General features: G+C 35.6%; 1 protein-coding gene across 2 annotated transcripts; it reads right to left on the reverse strand.

Annotated features, from left to right (window-relative positions):
- Window positions 1-818: 818 nt before the first annotated feature.
- LOC140892175 (uncharacterized membrane protein At1g16860-like) lies at window positions 819-4,983 on the reverse strand. 2 transcript variants are annotated; one of them, XM_073300954.1, is made up of 6 exons: window positions 4,848-4,976; window positions 4,414-4,514; window positions 2,841-3,841; window positions 2,603-2,758; window positions 1,902-2,116; window positions 819-1,413 (listed from the first exon to the last, which is right to left on the reverse strand). In XM_073300954.1, the coding sequence occupies exons 3-6, from the start codon at window positions 3,714-3,716 to the stop codon at window positions 1,221-1,223; spliced, it is 1,440 nt and encodes a 479-aa protein (XP_073157055.1). In that variant the 5' UTR covers window positions 3,717-3,841; window positions 4,414-4,514; window positions 4,848-4,976; the 3' UTR covers window positions 819-1,220. The 2 variants fall into 2 exon arrangements, with proteins under 2 accessions (XP_073157055.1, XP_073157046.1); XM_073300945.1 differs by lacking the exon at window positions 4,414-4,514 and having other exon boundaries at window positions 4,848-4,983.
- Window positions 4,984-5,895: the final 912 nt, after the last annotated feature.

Below are 5,895 nucleotides of genomic sequence, written 5' to 3' on the forward strand. Positions count from 1 at the left end.
CATATTGGTTGTGCAATGAAGAATGTCATTATGCAAATGAATGTCCAAAACGAAACGAAAAGAAAAATAAAGTTAAACTTCTTGAAGAAATATATACTATTGGATTCTATCTAGTAGAAACAATTGAATTTTCATCCGACGATGAAAATATTTATTATCTTGATGAATCAAGTGAATCAGATTTTGAATCCGATTCCACATTTGATAATTCAAGAAATAATAATGATTAAAATAAAGACAAGAGCATTTTCGAAAAGACAAATATAGGGAGTAAATTGAAACTTATGTTTGATTTAGGAAGTTATCTACAAGTTGCCCAAAAATCATTATATATTTCTTTCTTTCTACGACAAATCATTATATATTTCTGTTATAATTTACATGCAAAACTAATTATTTTTTACGTCCATAATAATTTAATGTCTAAAATTTTTAAGATTATTATACATCATCCACGCACATGCGCACCACATATAAATCAAATAAATTCGCCATACCCCATAACAGAAGTTAAAGTTTAAAAACATCAAACTTGCTCTGACCTCCTAAATCCTTGACCAAAATCGTTTATAAGTCACCATGAGGATACTTGGTAGCATAGGTGAGCATTTGTGTAGTACAAATACAATTCACCTAGTTAATTTCACATGGTTTGTAATGTAATATATAGCTCACAAGTTTAACCAATGTGTGTTAAATTAACATGGTTTGCAAGTTACTACAGCTCAAAGATTTACCCCATGTACATGAAAAAGTAGCGACCACATATTCAACGTCAAAAAACAAAAATAACAAACAAATTTGCAACTCCAAATTTATACAAAAATATACAAAAGCGAAGCATATTTTTTTACAAAATATGTAGTACATATTTCATTTCCACGCATATTGACAAGAGCAAGAGGCAAAAAAGCCACAAAGAATAATTCAATCAAATGAATGTGACCATGTCTACTAGTACTTCGCTATCTTTCAACACAACCAATTTTTACAGGAATTACCAATCAACCAAATGACTCTACTTAAAAAAAATTTGAATCCATCAACATCTGAAAAAACATCAGCTTCCCTCCATGAGCCCGACAATCCCCTTGGAAAGACCTCCTCGATCAAAATGAGATTAAAATGAAGCCAAAACTATACAAATGGTCGACTTTAGAAGAATTTACCTTCTGGTTCTCAATGCAAAAGTACCTGATAGAGCATGCAAACATTGACAGTTAAACCGGTATAACGTCAATATTTGAGGCATCCTCACATCTCAAAACAATGCCTTCAAGACTGGCTGGAAGAATGCATTTACTCCACTGGCAACCAGTTGAAAATGGTTCAGCTGGAGGAACGATCATCAAAACATTTTCATTCCGTTGCACGACTCCCATGACGCTGATAGTGCTACCTTCTTTGATGTATCTGTTATATACGTTTATAAGAATAAGAGAACGAGTTTAGATTAGGGATCGATAGTTGAAGCTGACTTTTCTATCCTCCAACAATCTATGGGCCATTGGATAGTGTAGATACTGTGTAGATCCCACTTCATTCAATCCAACATGGGTAAATGGATGCAGAGTTTATACTTCCACATGGTGTTATATCATGGATAATGGTAGAGGCAGAAGTTTCACAAAGAGAACTTAAGCTCAAAATAATTCCGGGCATATACAAATATAATTAATCGTATAGGAAAAAATTTGGGGGCTGAGCCTCTATCAGGTGCTTTCCTGCAGCGTCACTGAACAGTCACATTTTTCATCACAGGCACTTAAAGATAATGTGAAGCACACTACGGATTTCACCTCTTCATTCTTAAAGAGATTGTAAAGTGTCACTTCTGAATCACGTCTACAAGAATTATATAATTACATTAAAGGTAAGAAGAAAAGACTTTAAAATCTTACCCTTCTTTCAGCTGCATTACACGGTCATCACTGGAGAGGTTTCTTGCTCCCAACCATCTGAGAAATTCAGGAGACTTATCCCCATTTTTCGATGGATTGATGTCGACTACAACAGATTCATCTACATATGGAGTCACTTTTGCACCATACCCAGTCTTAATAAGCGCCCTCAATCCAGATTGGAAGTCAGATATGTAGAAATCGACTACGTGCCTCTGAAGTCAGTTAAAAACTTATCAGTCAATCTGTACCTTAGGTAGCTTTAAAGAGTTGCATCGGCAACTAATTTGGGATCACAGCTTTGTTTTATTAATGATACATCAGCAAGCATTTGAAAACCAAGACATTACACAATACACAAATAATTTGCTTTGTATTCTGAACAAAGCTCAAAACCCACCCCAGGACATTTTAGAGTAGGCACAACAAGCCATAATTACCTCAACTAAAGTAGCTGAAACCAGATAAATTGATTAGATGGAAGGCTGCAGCTAATAAATGAAAAATCCCAGAAAGTTTGAGAGAGAGATTTATTGAATCAAACATTATGTAAGAGGGTGGCGACAACATCGACAACTCAATAATTGAAGGGCAGTGTTGCTCAACATGTGGCTTAATACGACATGTTTCTTACGGAGGCATTTCTATTTTCACCTAAAAGAAAATTTAGGCACAGTGATGAACTAAAAGTCCTTTCTTACCTCTAATGATCGAAGGCCCCAGGTAAAGCGGCGATGCATGGGGTTGGCAGCTTTTGAGTCCCATCCCCGGTACTCGTATAAACTTGTTGAAGTATAAACACATCTGGGAACTTTTTGGAATGATGATTCAAGAGGAATATTACCGCAGGTGACAACCTTCAAATTTTAGCACTTTGCTAGTTAGGACAGTGTTGCAAGTGCGGGTTCGAAATCAACAAACACAAGAAATATCACATACCCCAGAAACCTTGACAAATTGGCCATTTTTTGCTGTTCTTAGTTCTGCATGTGGATAACTAGCTATATAACTGGTAACAGCTCTTCTTCCCCAACATGTGTTCCAGGTAAATATGGTGGCCACTGCTGCAAAAAGAATAACCACCACAGCAAGAAGGATGGGATTGCGAACTGCTCCAAGGATGAAACCTCCGGCAATAAATCCCATCACAAAGAGAAGAATGATGGACCAGAGAATTGGCTTCGGAAAGCTGTTGTGGAAGGAATATTCATCATCCTGGTTAAGGTGGGTAACAGCCTGGTTATTTAAAACAGAAGCATAATGCAACTTCATAGAGCCTGTAGATTCCAAAGGACCGGATGACTTCCTAGGAGCCCCAGCTGAATTCAGGGGGCCTGATGTAATAGTTCCAGATGTGATGAGGCCTGTGGTTGGGAGAACTGGAGTGAGAGGACCTGAATTTTGACGAGAAACGGCTGTTCCAACACCCTGTGGACCAGATGATTTTTTTAATGGTTCCCCATGTTTATTAAGTGGTCCAGAATTTGTCTTCTTCAACGAGGCAGACCCAGGAACCCCTCCGGAAGAAGAGACGGATACACGATTTGCAGAATTTAAATGGCCAGAGTTAGAAGTAGCACCACCAAATGAACCAGACCTTGTAGGAGCATTATTTATAGGACCAGATTTTCGGGATCTAGAGCCATCCATAGGGATGTCAAACATTTTTCCAAGTTCTCCAGACCTTTTGATATCACCTCCAGTGTAAGGCATGGCAATCGAGCTGACTGAGGGAGTCTTTTCTTTTGGCTGCTCGGGCCGGCCTGACACATAGAGGCCATTGCTCAACTGGTGTGAAGGAAATCGGGAGCCCATGAAATGACTTAGTGAGCCACAGAAACCAGAGGACCAAATTTGTGGCAGTCACTAATTTTGGAAAATCAACGAAAAAGATCTTGAAAGATTAACATAGCAAATCCACCTCCAGCATGATATTAAACCTAAAATACAGCATGACAAGTGTCAATAAAAGCACACCACTCTCCCAGAATTGAAATATTAACACCTCTTAGGAAACAATGCAGGAGGTTGTGATTTCAAAAATAAAATAACCCTAGTACATACACAACTTTTTCCAGGTATCATGAAGGAGTATCATCACTAAAGACTATACACTCAACTTGGCATTTCTCACAGAACTCAGAAGAAACTAACAAGTCTCGTAAAGCATAATTCAGTATTCACGATGGTCTCAGCAATGCACATAAATAAAATTCCGAAAGAGATTGCTGGGTCGTAGTTAAAAGCATAAAATTAAAGCTGATTCCAGTAAAATTATTAGCACTTGGCAGAAACTCATCAATAACAAATTCCACAACAAAACAAAAGAAACCCATATCCTTATTATCCACCTATACAGGTTATTTGGCTCATGATCTATTAAGTATAATTCATCAGCCCAAAAATCTACAATAGATATCCCAGATCTGGGAATAAGTTAGCGGATGGACATACAGTAAACAAAATCCAATAGAACATACTTATTTCGTAAAGAAACCTGCACTTAAATTACCAGCAAAAGAATCAGACTTCACCAGACTTGATATCCAACATCAATCAACTTTCCCATTGCGAGCGAGCATGGAACACAAACACAAGATCCAAGAAGAATAACTGGAAGCAAAATTACCAAATAACTCGTGTACAGAGACGTGGCGGATCAAAATCAACGAAGACATTTATAAATTTAGGCCAAAAAAAGGTAGGAAAGATCCATTTTCGGGTAAGTAGAATCCCAAGAATCACGAAACTAAAAGCCACAAGCTACCGTCTTGAAATCAAAATCAAAAACCCATGAAAATCACAAACCATTGTACAAACCAGGCCTTTGAAGAAAAAAAAACCCATTCACCCATTTTGATCAAAGAACCCATAAAGAACACATAAAGGTAGCTCCAAAAACGGAGAATAACGAGCGCATTGAACGTAGAAAAGAGAGTAGAATACCTTGAGAAGCACGGAGACATGGAGGATTAGAGCTTGGGGAAGTTGGTGTAGATGTGATAAGATAAATTAGCGAGATATCCGGCACTCTGGGAGAAAAGTGTGAAACTGAAAGCACACTTCACCTTCTTGCATATGTTGTTCTATTTTATCAGCTTCTGCTGGCATTTATGACCTTTTGTTTTACCTTTTGTATTACTTGGAATATACATTTTCGATATTTTCATTACAAACCCAAAGCTCTAGAATATCTAATTGTCTTTTTAAAAAAAAAAAAAAATGTTCACAATTTTATAAGCATATCTTTGGATATATTTTGTTTTTATTTATCCGAAACATACCAATCTTATTAGAATAATGCTACAGGTACAATCAATACATCGTACAACGATATTTACAACAATTATATCGTGATATTTTGTTATTATTTCGTGAGATTTTGATATGATATCGTGAGATTTTCCATTTAATGTATCGTGAGATTTGATAAATTAAAATTTTATTTTTGAATTTTTTATGGTGTAAAAATTATTGTACAAATTTGGTTGTACATGTAGCATTACTCATCTTATTATTTATTAAGATAGATTGCATCCATGGGTTAAAAAAAAGATGACATCTTAAAAATCAATTTTAGATTATGAGTATAGCTCATTTGACAGGAATATATTAAATGTGTGACGAGATTTCGAGTTCGAGAATCAATAGAAATAAAAATATCCTTCCTACTCCTCAGTATGTATATATATATAATTATTCTTTCAAAAAAAAAGTATATATATATAATTATATATTTTAAATTAAATATAGATTTTAGAATACACCTTAAAGTTGAGGTGAGGAGACTCGTAACTCATATTTTTTATATGAAAAAATTTCCATTAATTCAGAAATATCTAAAGGGGTAAGTTTGAAAATCATTATCTATGTAGCATGTGCTAATTAAAAATTAATATTCTATGAGAAATGGTTTTGTACATTTTTACGCACAAAGTGTTTGCATGATTGGTTGCCTTGATTGTGTTATAATAACTTGCTTGACAGCTCTTGA

Source organism: Henckelia pumila, chromosome 1 (genome assembly GCF_033568475.1).
Source record: "Henckelia pumila isolate YLH828 chromosome 1, ASM3356847v2, whole genome shotgun sequence".
Lineage (NCBI taxonomy): Eukaryota > Viridiplantae > Streptophyta > Magnoliopsida > Lamiales > Gesneriaceae > Henckelia > Henckelia pumila.

Bases quoted from the DNA above. Each gene is read 5' to 3' on its own strand.
- LOC140892175 (XM_073300945.1), bottom strand. From the start codon at position 3,716: ATGGGCTCCCGATTTCCTTCACACCAGTTGAGCAATGGCCTCTATGTG. The intron at 2,759-2,840 runs GTATGTGATATT...TAAAATTTGAAG, and splicing joins AATTTGTCAAGGTTTCTGGG to GTTGTCACCTGCGGTAATAT. The intron at 1,414-1,901 runs GTAAGATTTTAA...CGTATATAACAG, and splicing joins GTAATGCAGCTGAAAGAAGG to ATACATCAAAGAAGGTAGCA.